The 27,931-nt window shown below is 40.5% G+C and overlaps 1 protein-coding gene across 7 annotated transcripts in view; it reads right to left on the bottom strand.

Moving 5' to 3' along the window:
- ptprsa (protein tyrosine phosphatase receptor type Sa) overlaps nt 1-27,931 on the bottom strand; it is a 263,072-nt gene that overhangs the window by 112,628 nt on the left and 122,513 nt on the right. For all 7 annotated transcript variants that reach the window (XM_088077631.1, XM_088077634.1, XM_088077633.1 and 4 more), the window contains 2 exons: nt 17,989-18,134; nt 13,856-13,997 (listed from right to left, as the gene is read on the bottom strand). In XM_088077631.1, coding sequence (XP_087933757.1) covers nt 13,856-13,997; nt 17,989-18,134 — 288 coding nt within the window. The remainder of the gene's footprint in view (nt 1-13,855; nt 13,998-17,988; nt 18,135-27,931) is intronic.

Raw genomic sequence — 27,931 nt, 5'->3', positions numbered from 1 at the left:
CAAGTGTCTACCTATGATTTTAAGCAAGGGTCCAGTTTAAATGTAAAAAAAACCAAAAAACAACATACAATACAGGCTGTTTCCCTGATGTGGTGAGCCACCATGATAGACACAGCACAGACAAGAGAAAGGAGTAATTGTCTAGGACAGCTCCAAAGATCCCCTGCCAGCAAGGGGAAGAGGTGGAGGAGAAAAAAAAACATAAAAGGGTAAAAAAATTCTGTTTATGCATTTCAACCGGTGGAAGTTTATTGAGTTCCCTCCCTCCCTCTCTCTCACACTTTCTCCCTCCCCTGTCTTGTCAGGCTCCTGAGGTGTCTGGGGTAAGACAGGCAAACTCCAGGGGAGACAGGGGATGAGGCCGGGGCCATTAAAGGAAATGCCTCACTGTAGAGAAACGTCAACCAGTCAGGTCTGGTTTAGTAGTGGGTGGCTCTGAGTGTGTGTTTCTATAAGCATGTGTGCGCATGTGTTTGGGAGGGTGGGACTCTGTGTGGAGGCGCACTGGGCACCTTGAAACCTGACGTCAGTTTACCACACAGTGTGGGTGGCAATGCTGCTGTACAAGCCTCTCAAAATGGACTTCTGCTGTTTGATTTTTATAGAATTGAGAGTTGAGGAGACTGTAATGTATGCCATCTCATTCAATCGCAAGACCAACTCAGCTTTCTCCTTTTGAAATACAATTTCCAATGAAGGTTGGAAAATTGCATGAGGTGGTGTATATACAGCCCCTTTCATGCATGCGCTTTACTACTTTCGCAATGTAACACATTGTCGTCAAAGGTGTTTTGCTCTGGAAATCTTCTCTTTACATTTCTCTATCTCTATATTCATCTAAAGAAGTATAGAGCATGTCCTAGGCAATGGGGTTCTTGGACACATGAACACTTTGTTTGCATACCTACATATGGCATATTAATGTGTATATATAGTGTCCTGTGCTCCTCTGTAGTCAGCAGTCTAAACTAATAAATTTTTCATTGAGTTATCACTTCCCATTCAGAAAGGAATGAAATGTTTTAATAATGAAATTGCTGTGACTGAGCCAATGTCTGGTAGCTAGACATGTTTTCTAAAGGGATTTTCCCACCAGTGTGTGGGGAAAAATAGTAGCTACACGAGAGCCAAAACTTATTAATACAACTTTTTTTTAATAACTGAAGTAGCTTGGATCCTGTCAGACGATGTAACTAGGCAGCATTACTTTATGTCATATCTAATTAATGATGACATTGATGAGAAAGCGTATTGGGGGGGTGATTTGACAGCTCACTGAGGCGCAGTGTACCCCATACGTTTGGAAATGTACTTGGAGTCATAAGCAGTCTTTCGACTACAAAATACTACAAAATACTAATGCTGACTGAGAATGCTGCTCTTCCCTTGTGTCTATATTTTGCAGCTCATCACCATTCTACAGCAGTGCCTCCTCTGTTGTGAGTAAAAAAAAAAAAAGATCTATTCATTTGTGAAAAAAGGCGACATTGGAGACTCTTATGCCAAAACCACTGCTTCAACAGGGCATGAATAGGGCCTATACGTGTGTAACAATCAAGGCTTGGTAGTCCCGACAGGTGGAGCAAAGGCCTCTCTAAGGTTTCCCGAACAACTTTGGGCCAAAACAGCAACTGAGAGGGCTGAGCTGCCGCACTGTGCCATTTCTGCCAAAGCAACCCAAACAAATATCTAAACCTGAAAGCAAAGACTGACAATACCTGCAAAAAAGTGGTGGTGGATTTGTGGGGCAGGGGTGCAAGGTCATTGTCTTGGTGGGCCATTAGCTTAGTGCACTAAGCTGCTAATGACAGGTTTGGAGGCACCTTTGGTAAGCAGAACAATTATAAATATGTGGTGGCTAGAATTGAGTGCCGGTCAGAAGACTGCCAGGTAATTGTTTAATGTCACTTTGAGATGACAAGCACACATGGCAATGAGGGTCACAAAGGATTTGGGCCTTCACCTTGGAGAGAACAATTAGTATTGGATAAATAAGTCACTTGAAAAGAAGCTGGGTAACAGGGAAAAAGTTGACAACACAAGACCTCAGCTGCAATTTCAGCATAATTTCCTGCTGTGGAGCAGCATTTCACAGAGAAATTGGTGAATGGTTAAACCTTCTACTCTCTCAGTAAAAGGAACCTGAAATTAAATGAAAAAAAGGAAAAGCACATACAGTACATAATGCACCGAAGGAAAAAAACAATTTCCCCTTCACCTGTAACAACCTAATGATGCTCCCAATCAAACAGAAAGGTGACGCCCCCGCTGAACTCCAAGTATTTCAACGGCAGAATGGGACACAAAATGTATGTGTATGGGTCTGTGGACAGAGGGGAAAGACAGAGGCTAGAGCAACACATGTTTAAAATGGTATTGCCCTTTAAGGGCCAAGGAGCACAATGTTCTTCAAACATGAACAGCTGATGTTGAATCCAGTAGGATCTGGGCTGCACTCCAGAACACAAGCTTTGTAATCATGAAGAAGTCCTGGATAGCATCTTCCAACAGACCTCTCACCGACTGCTATTTCCTTCACACTCTTGTTCTCTTTTTGTCCCTCTGACAAGTTCCCCTTACATCTCAATAAGGACAGCAATGCCATGCAATAATAATATTCAAATAATTAGGTCTTTCACAACATAATCCATTGTGTTGTATTCTTCGTTTGATACTTCTTACACACTGAACCTATTTTCTTATTGAAGAAATACTAATAATCATGCTGTTAAGCCTGCCATCCAAGTTCCATCACAGGAAGCGTAGGCACGGCACTTGTGAAGCATGCAGGACTATAAGTCTTATCAACTCTGCCAATCCTGCAGGGCCGGCAGCACGACCTCCGTGTTGTACGACTTCAGTCACTTGGGCTGGTGGCTCATGTTTATGCATGACGGTGGTGGTCTGGGCCATATCCCTTTGCTCTTCTTTATGCATGAGTTGGGCCACTCCAAAGGTCGTCACTCAGACCGTTTCCACAGGAACCACCTCTTTTCTCACATCTCTTACTCCCTGCTTAGTTGTGGAGCACATATCCTAGTATAGTTTAGATTCTTGGCTTGTTTCTTGCACATTATGACTGCATTGACATTGAAATATTTTAGATTACACATGCTCATCTTACATTGTAAAATATATACAATTGCAAAAATGTATTATATGCAATTTGTATTATTATAAGCACTGGTATTTTTCTTTTTTTTAAATTGCCCAGTCAGATTAATTGAAAACTGTTGTGGGCAAGGAAATCCCATGTCTAGCTGCACTGGTCATCCAACTGCACATTAATATGAATATGTCCATGTACACACACTCAGAACAGCAGTAATTGCAGAATTGCAGAGAAATGATTTACATTTTCTCAGTCATCCAACAAAATCATATGAGACCAAAATTTTGGCACAAATCTAATGAAATATAATGAAAAATGTGAAGGAAAGTAGGAACCAGATGCATGAAGTCTTACTGCTGATTGAAATCAAAGTTGAAATAAATATAGGTTTAAGGAAATACATTCATCAGATACATATTACTGATTATCAGTGTTGTATTTGGGGCGCCACACATGGTAGGCGACTTTAGCTGTTTAACAGAACATGAAGAAAAGGAAAATGTTGTTTTTCCACTATCACTTTCTCATTATGGAAAAGATTATGGAAATTACCTGATATTGGAGGAAACATAAGGGTATCTACTGCCACAGGTTGAAACACCAGGACAATCAGCCAAGTGAGTGCTTATCATTGTAAAAGTGTCTCAAAGACACTGATATCTCAATTTAGTCCCCTGGCCAACTTGTTGCTGCGACAAAGGATCCATTTATCTAAACTTTCTAGCCAGAAGTAAACCAATCAGCCAGACTCTACCTCCCCTACTGCTTTCCCCTTGCTCTCCATCTTCTTGCTTCTTAATCTCTTCCCTTTTTCCCTTATTTATACTCTACCACCCATCTTATATTGGCTGTGGCCAGATGTCTGGGGTGGCCAGGGTCGCTCTACTTGAGCAGGAATTATATGAAATTGATGGCCAAGGTTCAGGAACCAGCCAACCCTGGCTAGAGGCAAACTCCCTCCACTTATCCCACTCCATCAGCACCACCTCCTCTCTCACTCACTCTCACTCTCTCCCTCTTCCACTATTTTCTTTCTTGCTACCACTCAGCTTGTGTCCCCCTTCTTCATCCTTCAATCACATGTGATTACAGATGTCACCCGTTTCATTTGACAGGACTGCTGCGGCGTTACCACAGTGACGCCGTGGCTGCATTACAGGTTCTGAGGATCAAAGGATTCAGAGGCCATAAACTCTCGTCTGAGTGAATTTCCTCTTGAGGGAACTTTTTTTCTACAAGAGAGAAAGACGGAATGAGGAAGATAGAAGGCTAGCAATAGTCTGGCAGGCATACAAATGCCAATATGGAGGTATGATGTGGGGCAGGGGGAGGAAAAGGTGAAAGGTGGGTAGAGAGATATCCTCCAAGACTGGAAAGGCAGCGTTAGAGGAATATTTCTGAGCAAAAAACAGAACTTCTTAAGCCTTCAATGAGAGATCAGGGGCACAAGGGCCATCAACGTGGTCAACATCCGCCTATTGATTTGTTGTTTGTGCCAAGCCTGCCCTCTACTATATACACCAATAACACCAATAACAACTAGAGAAACCCAACACAACATGGAGAACCATCAAGAGCAAAGCAAAGCATTTGCTGCACACATAATCCCCCTTAAATGTAAGAGCCAAAAACAGCAAAAAAGACGAAAAAACTGAAATGTTAGTTGATGTAATTCTGCACAAAGGGAGAGCATATGGTTAATGGTTAGTGAAAAAAATGCTTGCATTCTCTAGCTGATAACAGGTGCCTCATGCAAGAACGGGTTCAATGTGAGAAGGTAACCTGCACCGATGGGTGCAGATCTTAACACCACTAAACAAATGTATTATTTACTGGTGGAGGTGGTGAGTGCTGTCTGGGAATGAGAATTGACTTGTTTGTCAGGGACAAGCTGGAGATAAGCAGTTGGCAAAAACAACTGAAAGAGTATACTCCATTAGCTCGGAACAGACTTGGTCATATTAGGTATGTCAGGGTCTGAGGCTCAGTTAAGAGAGTCTTCTTGCTTTTGATGCCAATTGGTGTAAAAGTAAGGGACGATATATCGAATATACTGGAGGTAACGCAGGTTGTTCCACATGTGATATATAAAATGACTTTATCGTGAACAGAGTTTAAATTGTCACGTAATCTTTTTAAGCTACTGGCATTTCAGGTCTCTCTTCTATGGCTCTTGGCCTCACATATATAAAGGATTGTTTTTTCAGGGCTCCAGACTGTGACTTTTAGTCACATTTTGCTTCCATAGAGCACTTTTGCAATTTGCAAATACTATTAATATATGAACTGGAAAGCTGTTAGTTTGTTTCCAGCTTACAGTGAATTGTTCCCCAAGTTTAACCATCCTGCTGTAAAAGTCTAACTTAATGAGTAGGAGTAGTCATAGTATGCGCAGCTGAAGCGTGTGTTTGTATCTGAAGAGCTCTGATCATAACTATTTAGTTACATTTTGCGACCACGGAGCACCAGTGCGACCTGCAAATATTAGTAATATATGAACTGGAGAACTCTTTGTTTGTTGAATGAATCCTCATGGTTAAAGGTGCCACAGTATCTGTTTAACTGCCAGCTAACATCCACCTGTTGACAATAAGCTGAAAGTTCACCGCAAAAACACTGACATGAAGAGTCAGGTCCTTCAAAGTAAAAGCACATTTGGTTGTGTTTTGATGTATTTAGTTAGGGCAATAATTTTTAAAAAGTCATTATAAAAGCATTATTTACTTTATTACTTTATTATTTTACTTATTTTAAACCATGTTTTATTAAATGTTATTATGACTTCATTATTATAACAGTGGTATATTCAGTAGCTACTTTATTTATCTTTACTGTAATTGCAGTTCATTCAATAATTTTGTATTTATCTATTTAACATTAGTTTAAAGGACATTTTAAAGGCTTTTTTGGCCTTTATTGGATAGGACAGAGTTTAAGTGCAAAAGGGGGAGAGAGAGGGATGATATGCAGCAAAGGGCCGAGGCCGAAGTCGAACCGGCGACAGCTGCAGCGAGGACTCAGCCTCTGTACATGGGGCGCCTGCTCTATCCACTGAGCCACCGACACCCACAAGAAGTATACATTTTTAACAAGGCTGCGCTCACTAGAAGACAAAAACACAACTTTGGAAGGTATCGAACCACAACACATGCAGTCACGATAATAAATTAGATAATAAATAGCCACAATAATATAAAGGTATTATGCTATTTTCATTATTAGGGCACCGCAAGTACCCTTCTCAAACTTAAATTCATGCCAACTTCAAAGTCATACTAGCAAAAGTCTAAATGATAAAATGCAGAATCTGTGTAAATTTTTAGCCCTAGAAATAATTATTTACTAAATACTTGAATTTAATAAAACATTTTATTGATACTTGTATTAATATGTGATAAATATACCTTTGTGAGACATGTGTCCATACTCTTATAACATTAAATGACAAAAGATATTACTTTGTTGCATTAACAGTCCGAACACATCTTAATGGCCTCACATGGTGCCTTTTGGTCACACCAAAAACTTCTATTTGATCTGAGTAAGTAGGTAAAACATTGCAGAGATATCTATCATAAAATTGTGAAGTGTCTTTTAAAATGAGTCATAAATTTACAGTAAATGAAAAATGTGTATTTGCCTCACAATGCGCCTTTTGATCATTCATTCATTCACAAAAACAAGGTAGACACTAGAATATTAGAATAATATTCCAGTATTTCTAATGTTTTCCTCCTTCTGCCTCTTGGCTTTACCACATTTCTTGCTCTTGCGATAGGTGCATGAGACTAGAGGAAGAGGGCAAAGGTCACCTCAGAGGCAGGTGGACAGGAAGAGAAAGAACAGCCAGATCTGTTGCTGATACTGCCAAGCTTATTCTTCACTGTCTCATTACAGGGCAGCCACTACCTGCCTGCTGGCTCTCTCTCTCTCTCTCTTACTCTGTCTCCCTCTCCCACCCACCACACACACACATGCATGCACAAACACTTAAACACACCGCGGACACTCTGTCACATGCAGACTGTCAACCATGCACACACATAAGGAAACTAACTCTGTTTCTCATACAAACACACCCACCCACCCACACACACACACACACACACACACACACACACACACACACACACACACACACACACACACACACACACACACACACACACACACACACACACACACACACACACACACACACCTGCTCATGTTTCACTATGTGTCTTATTAATTTTTCATCCAGCCTGTCTGATGCCCTGGACTCACCTCTTTCTTGGAAATAAAACACACGGGAAAAAAAGCATTCAATCCATGAACACCAAAACAGCATAGCATTAGCACTACAAAGGGAACGGAGAAGAAGAACTGACCACAGACAAATCAATGCAACAGAAAATGTAAATGTAAAACAAAAACTTGCATCTGCAAAAAGTAAGTTTCAGCAGAGAAGAGTTTTCTCTTTAACAGCCTTATATTTGTGAGAAAATGTAAAATGTAGTTTTAAGAGGTTACAAAAACCCAAGGGGTCTCGCATGGACTCAAGGGGAATATTTCACCAACCTAAATGTGTATTTGTGCTGGTGCTTGTTAGATACGTACGGGGAATACTGATGAAATGAATAGCAAGGAGGAGAAATTTTCTCTTATTTTTCTCTCTTCTCATCATCTCTCTTTTCTCAAACTGTCTCTTCCTCTCTGTCTTAGCCTGGGCTCAGACTTTTTAAAATTTGAAATCAGATTGCATCACACGCATGCAGAGAAATCTCACTTTTTCTTAAGTCATATTGCAAACATCTGCACACTTAAAGCTGTGAAGATCAGAACCGTTCATAACATAACCTAACGTAATGTGAGGTTAACCTTCTTCAACCTTCATCTCTCCCTCGCCTCCCCTCCTCCTCTCTCAATCTTTGCCTTAGTATTGCTCATTATAGTCTAGGTTGCATCCAAGTGTTTCAAAGCAAAGCTTAATATTTCCTTCAGTGCAAAAAAGGCATTTTAATGCTTTGGTAAAACCACCTGTGTCTAATCAAGGCCTGTAAATCATCTGTCCATCATGTAAAATGCTTTGCATTTCTGTGACATACTGTGCATTTAGAAAAAAAAAACAACAAAAAAACAGTTGTCACTGACAAAATTGATCTAAATTTGTGTTTAATTTTTCTGCAGTCTGTTTAAAATCTACTTAAGTGGCTGTATCACTCACACATACACACTAGTAATTACACACATCAACCTACAGCCTGCTGTCCACTCCAACTAGCTACACTTTCTGTTTCACACACAACCCATTGAAATACAAAGAAAGAAGATTGGATAGAGAACAACTGTGCAAGAGAGAGATAGAGTGAAGAGAGCTTTGAACATAAGGGTGGAGATATTGTGTGAGAGAGACAGAAAAAAAGTTAGATGGAGTATAAAAAGAAAAGGTGAAGACAGGAAATAGAATGTCTTAAGGCTTGGCCTGGAGCCACAACTGGTTGAAAGGTTGATTGGTCTCCATCCCTTTAACTTTCACTCCAATTCTCCTTCCCTCTTGCTGCTGCTCAGCTTTTTTCACCCCAACTCATCACTGCACCTCTGTCTGTCTCCCACCCCTGTTTCAACCCTTCCCTCTCAACCCTTCTTCTATAAAAAGGTACCTTGAATTCACTGGTCTTGATGTCTGCACAGACTGTATGTGTCCAGGATCCAGAAGCTCATTAAAATTCACCATTACCTGCTCCTTCACAAGAGAGCAGCCAATTAGCAGACAGCCTGATCAAACAGTAGGCACGCTATGCCCCAACTCCCCTCTGGGGTAATAGTGGGTGCGTTCCCGAACCTGACCAGCATGGCTTTGCTCTTGGCAGATGGGCGGAGTTTACAGTCAATTTAAACCCAGCAAATGAAACAGCACATGCAGCTTGTGTTGACCTGTATCTATGTGCAGCAAGAAAAAAAAATCCCACTTGTATAAACAACATAATAAGCGATAAAAACTGGTAAACACTTCCTGCTAACAAAATCAGATAGTATTGCATTATCTTTGCCAACAACTGTAAAGTAAAAACTGAGATCAAAGTCTGGCCTGAGTGACATTTTCTTACCCTGACATAAATAAGATTTGCATGTATATGTAAAACAAGAAGCTTTCACCAGAGAAAGAAAAGGAGGGGTGAGGTAATATACATATACTATATACACATATATACACACACACAGACATATATATATATGAACAAAATCAGTGCCATGGACAGAAACCAGACTCGCTACTTTGCATAAAGTCGGAGAACATATGATGGTTGGAAAGGTTTGGGAGAGAGTAAGAGAGTTAAGACAGACAGAGATGGGTACATTGTTTGATTGGTTCCACCTGGTCTGGAGTGGTAAAAGAAAATAAGCAGGATGTGAGTGTGACTGTGTGGGTGTGTGCACGGCTGCAAATGAAGGTCATGGCTAGGTCTGGTATCTAGCACTCACATATGGCCAGACCAAAGAACAAAAGCGTGTGTTTGCATGTGTGCATCAAAGGTGAGTCTCTGGTGCCTGCTGGTTCAAATGGCCCAGAGCATACTTGACTGTTACTTCATGAGAAAAGCTGCAGCTTCATGGTTTCACCACTGAGGTTCAACTCAACCAATATGATTATTTCTGCCTTTAGAGCAACTCTGTGATCTGAACACAGGATTTTCCAAACACACGAATAGACACATCATATTTACAACTTCTTCAACATAAAAACAGCCTGAATATCAGACCAAATCTCATCCATCACAGTTTTTGCTCGTTGGGATGCCGCAGGGGAGAATCTATTTGCAACAGTAATCACAGTGCTAAAGACAGCAGCAGTCTAAAATGCAAGTGCACAAAGCGGGATAACTCCCCGTGATCTCCCCACAACAGCATGAGCTGACAGTATCCCAGTGGCAACTTTGCCTTCCTTTTGACACTCAGAAAACAGTCAAATCCTAAAAACAGAAAAAAAGAATGTTCCCATGACAAGAAAACCCAAAGCAAGCTGCAAGTGGAGTCAGATCTCAAGAGTGTTCTTCAGACGCTTGTCAGTCCCTCTCCAAGCACTCCCAGAGGACTGTGTACAAGTCTTAGTAAAGCCAGATGGCCCCCATCTTAGGTATTCAGCTGAGGCAGTGGAGCAACAGCCAAGGAGGTGTCACAGCCGATGCTAAACGCACCCAGCCATTGCCACCAACACACATACCCATGCACATACGCACAAATGAGGAGACGGCAGAAGAGAGGGTGGGGTTGTGTCATTGAGGACTGGGTTTAAGTATGAAATATCCTTTGTATGAATAAAAGTCTGTGGGTATGTGAAGTATTTGCAGAATGTTTCTATAATGCAATATGTACATTTTTTTTTAGCTGTAACTTAGTTTACATATGTTGAGAGTGTTGGCGTGCCTGCACACTACCGCACGTGTGTGTCTCTTTGCTGTATTTATGCATATCTTTTTTGGTTCAGACAATTACTGAAATATGTGTGTGGTAAACTCTGTGCTGTCGTTAAACTCCAAGCAGAGCCCACATGTGTGTCATGGCAGATGAGTTGATGTGTATATGTGTGCTAAACTGTGACAATGCACATATTCATATTCCTGTCTTTGTGGACTGCTGCTACTTTGAGTGAATAATTCTCGTTCTTATTCAAATTTATATTTCACATAATGAATTAAGCATTCAGGAAGTTTCACAACCCTTTATTAGCAAGTGTGTAGCCATGCAAGCCTTACATTGATGAATAAGCCATGCATGTTTGTTTAAATGTATGTTACTCTATTAGTTTAAGCGCTCGTGTGCATGCAGCTGTGTTTTTTTCTCAAATGTGTGCCATGGCTTTCTGGCCAAGTCACCCATTGTGGCGACCCATTTTCTGCCTCTCCAGATCCCACACCACATCCCCTCTGTTTACTGGGGATGTATCCCCTGTGCCTTGTCCCATATCCCATAATCCTTTGCCCCTGTTCCAAGAACCCATGTTCGGCTATTGTCCTCCTCACCTGTTCTACATTGCCAATCGTCCACAGCACGCCCCGTTGTCTCCCTTCATCTTTGGCCAACTTCTCTCAATTTTTTTCCTATTTGTTCTGCTGGTTTGCTCCACTTCCATCTCCGTGCACTCTCTCCCAACACTCACCCTCATTTTATTTCTTGCTTTCTACCCATTTTCACTTCACCCCAAACACCTTTCTCCCTCCTCACATTTCTGCTCTTTTCTGTGAATTAAATTATATCTATCTCCTCTCATATTTTCCATTTTTCTCTCTATATCTTTTCCTGTCTCCTTCCTAATGGGTTAATGCAGGGGGACTCGACCTCATTAAAGATGGAAAACAGAGAGAACGTACTGCCCTCCTCCTCTGCCGCTCATCTTGCACCTTCACCCTCCCCATCATCACACTCTCATCCCTCCTTCAGTGCCAGGTCTTGCCTATGCAAGAGAGCTGCTATCTTACTCTGAGCTCTAGAGGAAACCTTGTCGAGCTGATTCCAATAACTTTTCATTTTCCTTTTGCTCTTGTGGACCGCCCTGGGTTTGCCCTGTTCCATCACACACAATTGCACACACTGACATGCAAATGCCTGCGCTTGTAGTTTAAAATTCTGTGGGCTTGTTCCCTGTTTTCAATCTGTCTGTGTGTGTCCACTATGTCTTTGTAAATGGTTTTCCAGACTTGATTTTCACAACACTCCATCAATGAATTTAGAACTGAAAATGAATAAAATGTGGTCTTAAAAAAATTAACATGACTTAATGGATCATGAAACTAATGATACAGGCTGAAAGTCTGATTTCTACGTGATCACGTAATGCTTTAGAAATACTACTGGGCACATCCTACACAGCATTTTGAATTCAAGTGTCTGGTAAGCAGCAGATACTATTCTATGGAGCATCTCAGCCACTACTCAGCCATCAGGAGCAAAAGTCCTTAAGTGCAGGACAAAACTGCTATTTGTCGGGTCAGCCTGGTCCCACTCCCAGGTTATCAAAATGTGCTGCTTGGGTACAGCATTTTTTGTGAGACGCATCAGACATTTCACCAACTCCAATGTAAACCCATCTGCATCATTATTTGACGGTCAGAACAATGGACGTAGCTGAAAGAGTGTGAAAGTCCGCTTTTTTTTAATCTAATCAAGTAGTTTTGTTGCCTTAACTATAATTGCTGACTCTTTCTTACCGCCGGGTTTGTGCCTCCATATGTGGGGTGATTTCCTTCCCTAGCCTTTCCCCACAATAACCGAGTCGTTTGTTGCCTAAACCTAAATGCCAACCCTTTCTTACCGCCGGCTCCATCTGCTTCAGGATACAAGGCAAAAGGCTGCCCCCGGTGTAGTTTTAATAACGTCCCGGGCTACCGCCCAAGTGGCAAAAGCAAGGATGAGATCACGTTTGCTCACTCAATGTACATCACTCCAGGCAATGGCATGAATTGTCAAAAATGTGAACATAAATGTAGTTTCAAAGTCCAAGTACCACATTACAAAATGCATATCAAGTTTTGAAGGGCACCTTAGGCCATAACACCCCCTTAGCACCCAACAGCGTGCTTCCAGGATGGGGGGTTTGTTGCTAACAATAACTAACCCAGGACGCTGGGCCAGGCTTCCAATCCCTGGTCCAACACCCCACCACACCGCACTGCCTGTGGATTTGACAGCCAGGAAGGCCTAGCTCGTATACTGCCAGCCAGCAATAGCTCAGCTTCATCCAGCCTTGGAAACATGGCAGATGGCAGCAAGAGAGAACAGAAGAGGAGACAATGTGTGTGTGTCTATGTATCTGAGGCAGACAGAGACAGGTAGAACGAGAGAGAAGAAAGCGGGAGTGTGTGACCACATGCTTGCTTGCCTATGATACTGTTCTCTTTGACCTCTAAGCTAGAGCTGAAATAAAAACAGGTTTAAAATCTTAAGTGAATTTAAAATAGCACCTATATGAGCAGATCAATAAAAGGTCTACAAAGTTCAGTTGGTTTATTTTTGCACCTGTTTATGTGTGTGTGTTCTACAGACACATCTGTCTGCCATGTGCCCTGACCGTGTGTGGTGGTGACCAATCAATCTTTTTCACTCAGGGCTCCTATGTGTTTTCATTGCGGGCAAATAGAGGTTCTGCTCTTCTATGAATGGACAGTTGATTAGTTTCATCAAACTGATGGACCTTTGATGAGCCGTGTTCAAGCTGTCCATCCGTTGTAACTGAGTATGAGTCTATTTAAAGCTGTGACATGCACCTGCACAAAAGCTTTGGGAGATAATTCTCAACATTTTCACATACGTTAATCTGGCTTCTCTAGTGATGATTCATGTAACAGATTTAGCTTATATAGTAGTACTAAATAAATGATAGCTTTCACAGATGCCAGGTAGATCTTTATCGATAAAACTCACAGCACACACAAAGACAATCTTTGTTGCTCATATGCCAAAATGTAATAAAATCACATATGTTATGGAGTAACAGTATGGAGTCCCAAACAGTATGGAGTGAATCTTGTATGAAACATATGACCCTGCTTTACAGCTACAGTCAAAAAGGCTTACCAGACAAATACTAGAGCACTTCTTACATAAATTAAAAAAAAAAAAGCCCTAACTTGCTGGCAAGCTCAGTACAAAAACTGAAAAAGGCAAGATGTCATCATAAAAAACCTGAGAAGCTCACGGACGTCCACTTTAATGATTTATTTTGGAGTTACCCCGCTGCACACTGTTTCATAATTCAGGACTCACCTCTGATGATGGACAGTTTGGCATTGACGGTGATCTCGGCCTCGCTGTTCTCAGCAACGCATTCGTAGATGTTCTCATCACGTGGCGCTCGGAGAGGCTGGATTCTTAGTACGGCACCAGCACCCTCGTCGAACTCAATGGTCTGAAAGTTAGAATAAATAATAAGGTTGGGTTAGGCATTAGAGCAAACATTTTTCTTAGAAAGATGAGTTTGGTCTCAGTCTTGTCACGTAACTGCACTGAGAAGTCAGTTTCTCAAAACTGGACACTGACTGTACACTGGACCAAAAACCAAACACATATGGAAGTGACTGAAAACAAAATATCACTGGTAGGAAAGGTACAATGTGTCCATTTATTTATAGCCTTTGGCCCTCATGAAATGCAGATATATAAGGAAACAAACTGCCTCAACACACACACATGCAAACACAATTTGGGCCCCGTATCTTTGCGTATGATGTGCTCGCTTTTTCGTGTTTTCATCTCTTGTTTTTATCTGTAATTATGCCCTTTTTTCTCTGTAAAGCCCATTGTTTGAACCTTGTTGAAAGCACTTCTTAAAAACAAAATCTGACTACACTCAGAATGCAACATGTGCTGGGAATACTGAGTAGAAAGACGCTGTAGTTATTATAACAAAAGACTTGCTTTCAAAAATGATTACATTTAGGAAGAGCTACATAAACATTAATGCCTTTGATGTTTGAATTATCAAGATACTCTTTATGTGTCAAAATCAGAAATGATAAAGGACACTCAGTAACAACATCAGTCACTTTCTAATAAATCTACAATAGAGTAGAAAATGGTCTTTTTGTTAAAGCTGTTTGTGTTCACTATGTGCGATTATCATTCAAGTATAACAAGTACATGACAAAGACAATATAAATATGACTGATGCCCTTTTTACACCAAATTTGCTCAGGTACTTGAACATTACGATTTTCTGAACCTTGGAGCTGTCTAGCGAACCAGCCTGGGTTTCGAGTTTTGGATGGGAACATTATAATCAGGGATGAGTCATCAATGGAGGGTTTTGTACAATACACAATGGAAGTCATCGTTAATAGGAAGATCGCTGATCGCACTGATTGTCTGCAAGCTTTTGTTCTGTTACTAAAGCTATTTCTTTTTATCTAAAAAAAACAACCATTACCAACTGACGAGAAGGCTATAGTATAAGACTCCATCCTCTTTTTCCAACCTGTAGAACATGATACGTCCATTGATGTTGTTATGGCTCAAATTTCCAGGAGAAGGAAAACCTGCTGTTTTTGAAATTCCTGCTGGGAACCAACTTTTCTATTTATTTTTGGTCAAAATGCTTTGAATTGTTCATAATTAGGTGCGCAAACAGCAACAGAATCTGTTTCTTGTTGCTGGAAAAAGGGTATAAGAACAAATTTATCAACACAATCTTTATTATATTAACTGCCAATGCAGACTCACTATAACCTTACTGAATATCAGCACCTGATGATTTAAATATTAAGAACAATAAAGTTCATCTGAAACATGCCTGCGCATGACAATAATCTCAGTTTATATCCTTAACTTGACCAATTATTAAAAATCCATTTCTTCGTTATATAAAGTAGAACTACCTTAATAGCAACCTTTTAAATGTGTCTTTATTTCAAAACTTGGTGCCAGTGGGTGACAGTACACAGTGGCAGTTTTACCATAGTAGTTACAGAAACTGGCCACTGGCCAACATCTGAAGAACCACAGGTTTGATCTCCCCGAAAATCACATCAACAGCCATGTATAGTGCCACAAGTACAACCTCAAGATTTAAGTAAATGACTTAAATTTAAATGATGGTCTTTCTGTACCCCTTATCCCTTCCTTTTAATATAGCTAGTCATTTTGCGGGCTAATCTCTTTTGATATAATTTCTGGATGGATGAAGTGTTAGAGAAGATGGTCAGCCTGTCTGCCAGTCTCACAGCACACCTACTCTTCCAACATCTATTGTTCCTCAGAGGAACTTACAACATCTTGACGAAGGGCTCGCTGCTGAGATCTCACAGCAAAGCATGACTTTGAGATATAAGCACAAGTCTTCAGCAGCCCTGCTGCTCCACTGCTGCACATCTCAGGGCTGAGCCGCTAATTAGGCTAAAAAACACTGCAGAACATGGCATCATGATCGATATCAAAGCAGCTGTCTAGAGGGTAGAACGGGGAGAAAAAAAACAGAACTACTTCAAAACCCCTTTACAAATTTTTTATTTCATGCTAAACGGAGGAAGAGAAGCGTCCGTTCTGGCGGGCTCCTTCACGCCCTTGGCTTTGTTTCCCACTTAGCATGCAGAAAAAGAGAACGTATAAACACAACCCGTCTTTTTATTTTGTCCTCCGTTGAGATGCTGCTTCTTCCCCTGTTGATGTTGTTGTCATTTTTTGCTTTTTAGCCCCCTCCCCTGTGGTTGTCATCATGCTGCAGCCTGTGCATGTCTATCTCTGTGCACGGCCGTCGTTAACGAAAGCAACTTTTTAATTAAGAGACACTGAGCATCAATCAAGACTTTTAGAGATGCCATCTGGGACGCCTGCCGAGAACTGAACAACAAACATCATGAATAACGCACAGACAGACGCATTCACAAAGACACGGCGGTATGCAGAAACAGAAATGCACGCTAGAAACAAGAATGTGACAACAGAGAAAGAACCAGTCAAGTGCAGAGAGAACAGAGGGAGGAATTGGAGGGCTCTGCATTGCGTTACTGGGCGACTGTAGCCAATGGTGCCTCTGCGCATTGCTCAGTGGTTAGAGAGGCCAGTCCATGAAAAGATTGGTAGTTGTTGTCCAGGTCTATTTGTGAAAACTGTGGGTGAAAAAAGCAATTGATGACACCCTTTAATGTGTTTTCTAAGACTGTGTGAGAACCCAGCTTGCAACAGGAGACTGTGCGGTGCAGGTTGATGTTGAAAAAGAGTATGTGTGGGCTACTAAAGTAAAAAAAAATGAGGGACATATTATTTTTATGATCTTTAGTTTTAGTTCAGTGTTGCATGACATTTCAGCATAAGCGGGATTTCAGTGGAATCTCATTTTGACGGCTCAAGATTGGCATTCTGGCTGAAGCCATCTTGGATTGTTGGAGCCAAAAATCACCATATTTGGAAGAGAGGGTGGAGCTGTGGAGGAGCGAGGGGTGGATGCACCTCATAGACTGTGGGGACGTCTATGGTAAACAGACAACGTGTCACTCAAAACAGCCATCCACTTAATCATGCATAACTTAAAGCCTTAATTAAATGTAAACGGGTGAGATAAAAAAAAAAAAGTCAAACCCAAAACAGTTGTCATGCATGTTGAAATTAGCCATAGAGACCAAAAGCATTCTTGTACCAGGCTGTATAAACATCTATATCTCCTGAAAAGTTGGGAATTTTATTATCAGGGTCAACAGGGATCAACTTTCTTCTGGAGCCAGCCCCAAGTGGCCATTTGCGGAACTGCAGTTTTTGGCACTTAGATGTTGTCTTAGTTTTTCACAAAGCTGTAAAATGAAAGCTGGGACACTCTCTCTGACCCCATGGGTGCTATGGGGTATTACACTTGTACAATGCAACTGGAGCTGCTTTGCTGGCAGATTACAGCAAACGGCGCTAGAAATAAAGGGATAGTGCTCAAGTATTTTTTGGTTGTGCTTTTTGGGTATGCTCAAATGGATGGCAGCCCATAAACAATAACCCACTGGCATGTAGAAAGTAAGTATTCATTTATGCTCTTTGATAACAGACCTTTTCAGTTAGTACAGAATTGTAATTCTCAACAATATCTTCTTTTTTTTTTTTTTTATTAAAATATTTTCTGACCCACAGTCGACTGTGAACACATTTGTGAAACAAATCAATCATCCTTATGTTCTTTGATAGTGTTCCATAGTGTGATAGTGTGTTTATGTAGCCTTTCAGTAAGTGCAGAACAGACTTTATTGCACGTGCTGTACACCAATGATATGATGTAACATGATGGCGTGAAATCTCCTTCTTTTCCAACCCAGAAGGCTGCTTGAGTTTGAGTGATGTGGCACAGGACAGTAACAACAATGTTACCCCCTCATCTGTAGAGTGCAGCAGTTAGCAACATTGAGCAGCAGGGCTCACTGACTCACCTCTATACGCTGGGAGTTAACCTTCTTGCCTTTCTTGTTCCAGCTAACCCTTGGCTTGGGATCGCCTGTCGCCTGGCACACAAAGGAGACCACGCCCCCTGAGACACCAATCTGGTCGACGGGAACTTTAGTGAACCGTGGTGCAGCTACAGAGTAAGAAAGATGGGGGAGGACAGACAGAGAGAGGAAGAAAGTCATTAACACAAGTCATAAGACAAATGTTGCTCCACTGGAGCTAACTCAGTTCCTTTCAAGGCATAGTTAAATATGTGAGATCACATTTCCGAAAGAACAGACTACGAAATGCGTATTCCCACACACAAGACACACGCACACGCTTCTCTAATGTCACACACGCCCACACTTTCCTCCTCTTACAACCTCTTCTGTATCCTATTCTCACTCTGTACCAGACACCCACACACACTGTTCTGCAGCAGAACGAAGTCTTGGATAAGGGAGACAGTTTTTTTTTGTTTTTTTTTTCCTGAGCAAATGCATAGCTAGAAGAGACAGACAGGTTAGACAGACAGCTCACCGTCTATCGATAGTGATCTATCAACACTGAGTTGAGAGTCCCAAGAGTGGGACACTTGGGATATGGCGGTTAAATCTGCATTTTTTTTGTGACAGAGCAGCCTCTTTAACCACTGGGCCACATTGCCATCCCGAATCTCCCCCTGCAGTACACACTTAGGTTGAAATAAAGTACTGTGCCTCATCTAGTATCCTAATTTCAGTGCCATGTAGTTCTGTATGTAAATCATGATGCTGTGAATTTGTATGTTGATGCTGTGCCAGGATGCTGATGATTAGTAGCTCAAAGATCTCTCCATAGGGAACAAGGAGTCTGGATATTATAAGCACAGTATCAAACCCTCAGAGAAGGGTATTTAAAAGACAAGGCAGTAAAAGGGGGGGTTTGTTTTAAATTAACATTGTATGAAAGTGTGTTTTCCTGTATGACAGTGAAAAGCAAGCCATTGGTGGTTCAATTCTCACTTGAAACACACAAGTCTCATAGAACTGAGACTCTGGCTAAACTGTTCATCAAAAGTTGGTAATTTTGGTGCTTTGGTGCTGAGATTTTTTGCTTGTGCCTTGCTTGCAGGAGGTTCAAGACAACAAGCCTGAGAGAGAGAGAGAGAGAGAGAGAGAGAGAGAGAGAGAAAACAGAGTCTCCTGGGGTACTCGTTAAATCTGAATCATACAGATATGTGGAGATGATCAAACGGCCAGCGCATAACGTCAAATTAATAATTAAGGGACCATGGGTCGACACCAGTCTCCAGGCATTGCTAAACACATATGAAGGAGAGTTCCTGCATTCATTATCGGGTAAGGAGAGACAGAGAGCGGATTTTTTACAGAGAACGAGGCAAAAAGAAATAGTGTAGGACAAGGGAAAGGAGGGGTGAGTGAACTGCTTCAGGAAAGCAGAGGCACCACATGCAGAGTTCATCTCACTGTCCCCAACTAACCCAAATACATCTGATGCAAATATTGCACTAAGATACACAAACTGGTTAAACTGGTGGTTGGTGGCTAGTTATTCTCAAAAGCACTTTTCACAGTTTCCTCAACCAAGTGGAAGAGGCTCTCTAAAGGGTGAGCGGTTTTGCACATCGTAACAAATACCAGAATGTGTTCCTGCCCTGCTTACGAGTGTGTGCCAGTGTGAGACACACAAAATATGTGCTCATTATGCTGTCCATGGACAAATGAAGATAAAAAAAAAATGCATTCAACTTAAAACTTTTATGGTTATCTTTTCATCAAACTATAGTCAGAAGTCAGAGTTGCTCACTTGCACATGAGCAGAGCTACGCTTATCTGGCTTTGATTTCTGTCTCCTTTTTTTTGCCCTTTTCACTTGGGTAATTTAGGGCAAATGCAGCTCTAGGGGTAGAGCGTGACACTAACCACACTGCCAGGATTAAAGGTGTAATTCCCACTGTGCACACAGTATTGTAAGTATTGGAATTAAAGTGCTAACTTTATGACAAATGTAAATTAAATTGTCATATATGATAAAACACCATTCTGACAGGATGCAAGTGTTAGACACTGACAGACAGCCTGATGAGCTTAATAAATCAGCCAGAGGGCAAGGATGAACCTTTTCAACATTTGTAGGAAGTGTTAAAGGGCTGTGTTGCTGGCACTCATTTTAATGTTGGAAATATCGATTCCTGGCCCTCTGATGGTTAAATGAGAGCGTATTGATTGTTACATCCTTCAAAACATTTCTTGGCACTTTTTAGATCTTACTCTGCATCAGTTAAAAAAATAACCCTCGATGAAGTCCCATTTCCTGATTGGAGTAATTGGTGCACTGACAACAGTACACCCTCTGAATGGTGAACTCTGAAAGTTTCTCTCCCTCACTGAATTAAGACTTGCTTAATCACCTTGTTAACTCATCAAAAAAGAAACTTCATTATAACTCGACAGAAAAAAACTCACCAAAAATGTTAGTCTTTCTAATGTTCCAATAATCGCCAGCTCTGGGTTTGGTCAAAATAAACCCTTACTTCACCAAGTTGAATGTAAGGAAACAGAGGAGTTTATTCAAAAACCAAATGCTTGTAAAAGCTGGTTATCCTGAAAACAAACACCCATTGTGCAGAAGGCCAACTGCTCCCAAAATACTCTCTCAAATAGACCATCCAACCTTCCTGGGTGCCAATTTTTTTTCCTACTATAGCAAAGGCATGACCTGCCACATCCTGCCTCTCATTGGCTAACACTCATTGCCGTGGCTGGTTGGGTTGGAAAGAGGAGTGAGACTGGTCGGCGTGAGGTTAAGTATGTCAGAGGAAGCCAATCAGAGGTGGAGGAGTGTTGGTCATGTCTTGCCCCTTGTAAAAAAAAAAAAACTAATATCATGGCAGGGCCGAATGGTAACAGGCCATGAATCTTTCTATCTACTGGGAGAGTGTTTATTTTTGGAAAAATGGACACTTCAGAGCAATTGTGTTTGTTTTCAGGGACCACAGGACAAATTGGCTTTTGGTTAAATGGTACATTTTTGGACTATTGGGGTTTCCCCATAATGGACTGTCAAAACAATGGCATGGTACTAAAACATGCTGTCGTTCTTTGTCATTGCTGGCGGCTCTTTACTAGCCCTGTAATGTTATCACCATCGCCTGTCAGCTGAGCTGCTTATTCCACCTGTAGAGACTGAACTCTGGTGGCATGTACTGTGCACTGCATCACCTCCGCATTTCCGTATCACTTTAACAGATCAAAGATCATCTGTATTTTTGGTGGTATTGAAAATCATACCTGCTGGATTTGAACATATCCTGTTATGCAGTGATACCTTGATAATGGTAGACAATTCCATTTTCAGCACAAAGCTCAAACATTGCTTAATGCACAGTTGTAGCTTTTAAAATTTGTACATAAGACATTTCTATTTTCCAAAAATGGAGCATTAGCTGAAGAGGAGTTCCTTACTTTTTGCACCATTGGGACATGAATGATTTAACAAATCTGACCTAATGATATTATGCATGTAACGGAGTACCAACTAAATGAAAGGTAAAGAGAAAAAAAAGATAAATTACCATCTACTCTAGATTTCACAGAAGTATATATTATGAAGGTTGTGGGGTTGATGTGAGCGCTGCAGCTTTTCTCTAGCTTCAAGAAATAGGCCTACTTTGTCTGGTGCATACAGTGATCCCTTTTGGCATTTTATAATCTCAATTTCCATTCTGAAACTACACAACACAGCTTTACACAACACAGCTCCTCTGCATTTGACCTCCCCTTACAATGTGCCCTCTGTCGAGACAGAAGAGGGATTTACACAGAGCAGGCCTGTGGCAGTGGTTCTGCTGAAGGCCAGCGCTCTTTGATTAGTTTTCCCCTGGACCATTCGACATTTCCACCCTGTCGCCTTCTCTCTCTCCCTTTTCTCTCTTACTTCATAGAATAAGAGAGAGATGTACAATAAACGCACCAGCTCACATGTCAGTCTGAATTTAACTCCTGACAGATTCAGGATTTTCTCATAATGTGCTGAATATAGTTTTCAACAGGTTTAAAGAAAGCTAGGGAGCTAGGTAAAAAAAAAAATGGTTGAAATGAAAAAGAATGACACAGTAGGAGTTGACAGGAAGAGGAGTGCAGGAGGAAGTGGCACTGGCGAGGTCAGTGGTAAAGAGAAAGTTGGGAGACGAGAGGAGAGGAGGTGACAGGAGGTGACAGGAGGTCCAGGGACTAAAGGAGATGATGTGAAGAGGGAGGGCAGGACAGATAATGTTGAATATATCATCAAAAAGGAAACTTTAAAAAACTTTTCTCCCTTCTTCAGCGTCAAGTTTGACAATGCTAAAATCTTCCTGTAAAAAATTTCACCTTTACCTGCCAACCATCTTTATTCGTTCTGCACGATTCCATTAAAAGTTATGGTAGGAACTGATGCGGCCTGTATAATGTCCTGTTCAGCAGACATTTTTGACAATACTGTGTGCACGGGTCACATACACTGTGAGAAAACAAGTCTGACTTTTAAAACTCAAATCTACGCCGATACCATATGCCATCTTGTTTTTTAGGAGGCAGAAGTGACCATTAGGAAAATGTTATACAGGTGTAATAATTTAAGTGAGAAGTAGGGTCATTTTCTCATGGTAAGCAGGTAAGCGGTTCTCTATAAATTTTTAGAAGGACAATCTAGATTCTTCTGCCTGAAAAAAAATAATAAATTTGGTTATGTAAAATAAGGTTGAGAAAGTCAAAGCAGAGCCAATGCTGCAATGGAATATGGAAAAGTGGTCTGCTTCACATGAGACTGTTTTCATAGGTTAATCTGCTGTCACTTTTCAAGATGTGTGTCTAAAAGTGATGATCCATAGAGACTTGACTGCAAACCATAAAATTACACATAATTATATAAGCATCATGTTTAGACAGGTTTCAGTTTCAGCTCTGCTGTTTCACTCTATCAAGCTTGCCCACCTATGTGATATGTCTATTTTTGCTCTTTTTTGTATACTACTCAGGGAGTATGTTTATTATTGTTTGAACGCTATCAGCATTATTTACCTTCTAATCAACATCAGTTGGGTAAAGGTTGGACACTGGCTGTGGCCCATAAATGTCTGATATAGTGCAATTACTACAGGTATGCAATGTGTGATTGTGTGTACTCAAATAAGCGTAATTAACCTTTTGTTTTGTTTTGTTTTGTTTTATTTGTTTTTTTCAGTTTTACCTGGCTATGTGCCTCTGGGCTTCTGCTGCCAGTTATCATTGACTCTGAGCTTTTCTGTTTTTTGGAATTTGAATCTTGGTACATAGCCTGTAATTGCAAGGTAAAAAAGGTTGAGTGTTGACATGGATTTAACTGCTTAAAAAGATTGCCAGTAATGAGTTATGGCATAGATGTCAATATCATCAACAGATCATTAGCAATGTTTCATGCATTGCATTGAGATCCGCATCATGGATACAAGAAGTTGACATAAAATGGGTGTTATAAGGAATCAAATGTCAATTTCAAGTCAGTTTTATTTGTAAAGCCCATTTCCATAAAACACTGTCTCAGACGGCTTTACAGCATTTGCCATCCCTCTGCCCTACCCTTTCATCACCTATGGAAAAACTCCTGAAAAAGAACCCCTGTAACATGGGAAGAAAAGAAAGAAACCTCAGGAAGAGCCGCAGAGGATGATGAGGGATCCCTCTTCCAGGACGAAAAGACATGCAGTAGATGTCGTGTGTGGCTTTCCCCTTTAAGGACTGTCTATTAAATTTGCAGCATCTTTAAACATTAATTTTATTATATTGATATTATATGTCAGTCCCTTATAACATCACCTAAAACTAGTTTCACCATTGAAAAGATGATGGTAATCACTTTATCTCACAACTTTACACATTTGATGTGGTAAAGCATTTTTGTGATATACTGCAAACTAGTGGATCTCCTGTAAAATAAGTATCAAATATCAACATTTCATAATTATAAAATAAAACTATAATTACGAAATGTAATGTTAAAATAATTGCATTATTACCCCCACCTTTTTGTAATAATGCTTTCTTGGCATTTAAATCGAATGCTACATTTAGCACCTTTAATAATCGGGCATATTCGGTTTACTGTGTTTAAGCAGCTACAGTTAGAAAACTTTTTTCTAGTAAGTCAAAGATATACAACTTAATATAGAAAGCCATTAAATATGTCCTATTTTCCATGACTATAAAATATGCTTTATAGTATACTCTGCTTTTTGTGCACACGCAGTGTTACCTAAAGTACAGAGCTTTTGAGGTTTGATTCCCACCGGTGCCCTATTCTAAAAATGTCCCCACTTCTATTGCTGTAAGGTACCTAAAAGTCTCCACCAAACGGTGTGCGCTGTGTTACCAGAGATGACATTGAAAGGACATTGCACCCGCAGTGGCCATTTGTCCCTTCCACCAAAGTCTCTCTATTCCCTTAGCTTCCCTCAGACAGACTGAGGTACGGCATTGCCCAGATAAGCACACAAGACCCATCTTTATCTGCCTGGCAGGGGGACATGGCCTGAGCTAAAATAACCAGCAATGGGGGCCCGGCTATCTTCACAAGGCCCTGAGAATAGAACAGATCCATGCAAACACTACCGGCTAGCAGGAGGGGGAGAAAAAAAATCTCACACTGAGCACACAGACGCTTGTTTAGCTAATACAGCTACCACCTGCTACTGGCCGCTACCTCTGTTGGACCTGATAAGACAGAATACACCAGCACTGTGATTATAAAGTGGTGGAGAGTGGGAGGCGAGTATGTGAATATGAGACAGCTCCATTTACACTTCTTTTCTGTTGTCGTTTGGTAGAGGGGGTGTAAGAGGAGGGAGGGGACTGGCTTTATGACTAATACAGTAATTGATGGAGGAAAGCTTCTTGGGTCATAAATAGGAGCCATTATCCGCTGAATTAGCAAAGTGGGAGACAAAATGACGCACTGCCATTCAGTGATTTGCAGGGAAAGGCAGAGAATTGGGTAAAGGGCACTATCCCTCTTACCACAAATAGGTATCTTTCACAGTACGCACAGGCCTTTTTCCAGAAATGTCTGAAAAGAACATTTGGTACTGTTAGTGGTGCTACTAGAAGCAAACTAATGCCACTTCCTTCTGTCACTCAAGAAGCAGTCTGGGAAGAGAGTGTGGTCAGGTCAAAGATGCATTTTCTTTTGCTCTAGTAGATGATCTGGATACAAGCCACACATTAAAAACATATAACCAGTTCCGCATTTATTCTTCTTCTTTTTAGAAGTGCAAATAATTAAAAAGTGGTGATTTTATAGGTACAAACCAAACAACAAAAAATTGAAGACATACAAAAACAAAAAAATAAATAAGGTGACCCACAGAGCATATTTTCATCCCACTCGATGCCACTCTATCTCAACAGTCTACTGCCCACATGTACTAACAGATACAAACTTATGTCCTTTTAGTATTTACAAAGTGGATGAGAAAAACATGAACAACTGTGTGTTACTGATTTAAAGTTGATTTACTGCTTAATACTGACTAAGGTTAAACTTAATTTCCATATTAGCTAAACAGCAGGCACATGACATACAAATGGGCGCTGGTAAGATTGACTGCTTTGGGAAAAAAACAACCAATAACTAGAGTGTGGAGCAACTTGGCATCCCAACAGAAACTTTATTTTTCATTTTGCACTATGTCTGATTGAAACTAGACATTTTCTGCTGATTAAAACATGATTTACTTGGGAAACTCTCACTGTTTAGCAGTAGCTCACATGGACTAGTAGTGCAAAGTGATGTTGCTGATGTTGAACTACAGCCATGTGCACCTCTGAGGTGTAGAGATTTACCAGCTTGCAGTATCCGCCTTACAGCTATCCAAAAGACGCAGCAGGCAGCCAAGCTGCTAGAGCTGCCTGTCCGTCAGTCCTGGAGCCGACTTAAAACCCTAACAGCCTTTATCAGAGCGTGCACACGCGCGCACACACACACACACACACACGTGTATACTTATGGAGGTATAGATGGGCCACGAATAGATAGAGATACACTGATTGATTCAGCCAAATGTGTATTCATGGGGATGCATTAAACAGCACAAACAGACATACATACAAACAAACACAAACACTCTCTCTCTCTCTCTCTCTCTCAGACACACACACACACACACACACACACACACACACACACACACACACACACGCACACACACACACGCACACACACACCCTCCAGGCCTAAACAACCAAGCCCCATCAATCAGGACCAATTCTCGCAGGCTGCCTGGGCAAGCGCCATCGCTATGGAAACCAAGCCTTTACTCTAAAGCCGTCTTGCTTTGTCTGGTTTTCACACGCAATCACTGCCAACAAAGACCAGCAGACTGCTGCAAAAACTTGAACCAGGCGAGAAAAGAGATGGGAAAAAAGGAAAGAGAGCAAAAAAGTTGCTAAAACTGTCGCCAATTTCTGATAGGAGTAAATTTGGACCATTTGGTGGCATCAACATATGCCAGCTAAAAAAATAGAGATGAAGAGATCAGCAGGCCTAACAATGTTAGTTATTCAACCAACAATGTGATGTGTTATAAAAAATAGGTAAATAAATAAATAAATAAATAAATAAATAAATAAAATAATAATAATAGTAATAATGATTATAATAATAATAATAATAATAATAATAATAATAATAATAATAATAATAATAATAATAATAAAAATAAAAATAATAATAATAATCATAATAATAACAATAATAATAACTTTTTTATATAGCACCTTCAAAAACTGAGTTTACAAAGTGCTTTGACAAAAGAGGCAAAGCAGAAACAAAAAGGGTTTCTTGCAAGGCAACATAACCATACAAGCCAAACAATAACGCCAAATTAAGAAACAATTACAAAACAAAAATAACAATAACAGCCCTTACCAATAAGAGTAAATACAATTCAAAGAATATAAGAAGTAACATGGATATAATAGTATATTATAATAGAATTAAACATATTTGAGAGAATAAAAAGAACAAATTTAAAGACAAATTAAAAGACAAACTATGATAGATTAAAATAGATGAGATCACCTACAAGCAAGTCTTTAAAAATTGGTTTTCAGAGAAGTCACTGATTCTGCTCGCCTTATCTCCTCAGGTAAGTCATTCCAGAGGGGCCCCTTAGGGCCTGTACGAGGCCCTGAGGAGCCCCTCTGGCAGGAGAGATCATATGATAGAGAGATCATCTATCATATTTAACTATATTTTGTAACATAAAATGCATTATCATGAACACAGTAGCAGTTAAACATGGCAACACCTGTAGAAGTCTGTATTATAAAACAAAAACAATAGTAGCAGTATACTTATCAGTGATGCTAAAGGAGGAACAAAAGTAAAATTGTGACTGTGTAGGTGAGGTATGAATTTCTGACTCTATTGAATGTGTGTTTAAATAATCATGTATGTTCTGCCAGTCAGGATTTTCAAAAAAAGTAATCCTGTCTATAATAATCCCAGCTGAAGCCATGTTCCACAGGGCGTGCTTGGGTCAAGCTCCATTCCTATATAACCCTTACCTCAACTCTGAAAGCTTAAGGGTTAATGAAACAGTTGCTTTTCCAATTAAAATATAAGTTAGAAAGGCTAATTGGGATTTGGTCTTGGGGCAGCTGGGGTGTCAAGCAGTTGTGGACATAATGATTCACAAAGCGAGTTTGTTGCGCCTGGACTGTACAGCCAGGTCCCACAGTGGGAAATTGTCCATCATGAACCTCAAATAGTGTCTTAAAATGATATTTTCCTTTCAACAATTTAATCAAGAAGAAGGATTATTTTGCCTATTTGAAAATTATTTCACTTTATTGAGATGGAGATTTTCTTGATACAAGTGGAAAGAACTAAAAAGCATTATGAAATGTTTCAAGACAATTCTCAAAG

The sequence above is a fragment of the Plectropomus leopardus genome, chromosome 5, assembly GCF_026936395.1.
Source record: "Plectropomus leopardus strain MGB_pleo_1.0 chromosome 5, ASM2693639v1, whole genome shotgun sequence".
Taxonomy (NCBI): Eukaryota; Metazoa; Chordata; class Actinopteri; order Perciformes; family Serranidae; genus Plectropomus; species Plectropomus leopardus.
Note: the sequence above shows the minus strand (reverse complement) of the source record. Positions and strands in the feature narration are given on the sequence as shown.